Here is a 404-nt window from a genome sequence, read left to right on the forward strand (position 1 = left end):
TAATCCTCCCCTCCGCAGGCTCTGACCCGCATGGGCCTTCGCGACCTCTTTTCCGCGGCGGCTGACCTGACGGGTTTCTCCCCTGCCGGAGGTCTGAGAATCACCAATGGCGTCCACAAGGCGGTCATCGAAGTGAACGAAGAAGGCGCAGAAGCAGCGGCCGCCACAGCCATAGTGTCCGGAAGGTCGTCGATTTTACCGGACATCAAACATTTCACTTGCAATCGTCCGTTTTTCTACTTCATTCGCGACAACTCGAGTGAAAACATCCTCTTCATGGGAATTTATAGGAAGCCCTAGATATGTCTTGCATCTTTGCAATTGAAAAATGGAGATGTTAATCTGGTTTTGGTTGCTCTTTTTAGGGAGTGATGGATTCCAGAATGAAACACCTGGCAAGAAAA

The 404-nt window shown here is 50.2% G+C and overlaps 1 protein-coding gene across 3 annotated transcripts in view; it reads left to right on the plus strand.

Annotated features, from left to right (window-relative positions):
• LOC119586150 (leukocyte elastase inhibitor-like) overlaps positions 1-404 on the plus strand; it is a 3,961-nt gene extending 3,557 nt beyond the window's left edge. For all 3 annotated transcript variants that reach the window (XM_037934843.1, XM_037934847.1, XM_037934844.1), the window contains exon 6: positions 19-404. In XM_037934843.1, the coding sequence (XP_037790771.1) occupies positions 19-300 (282 nt within the window). In that variant the 3' untranslated portion in view covers positions 301-404. The remainder of the gene's footprint in view (positions 1-18) is intronic.

The sequence above is a fragment of the Penaeus monodon genome, chromosome 21 (assembly GCF_015228065.2).
Source record: "Penaeus monodon isolate SGIC_2016 chromosome 21, NSTDA_Pmon_1, whole genome shotgun sequence".
Taxonomy (NCBI): domain Eukaryota; kingdom Metazoa; phylum Arthropoda; class Malacostraca; order Decapoda; family Penaeidae; genus Penaeus; species Penaeus monodon.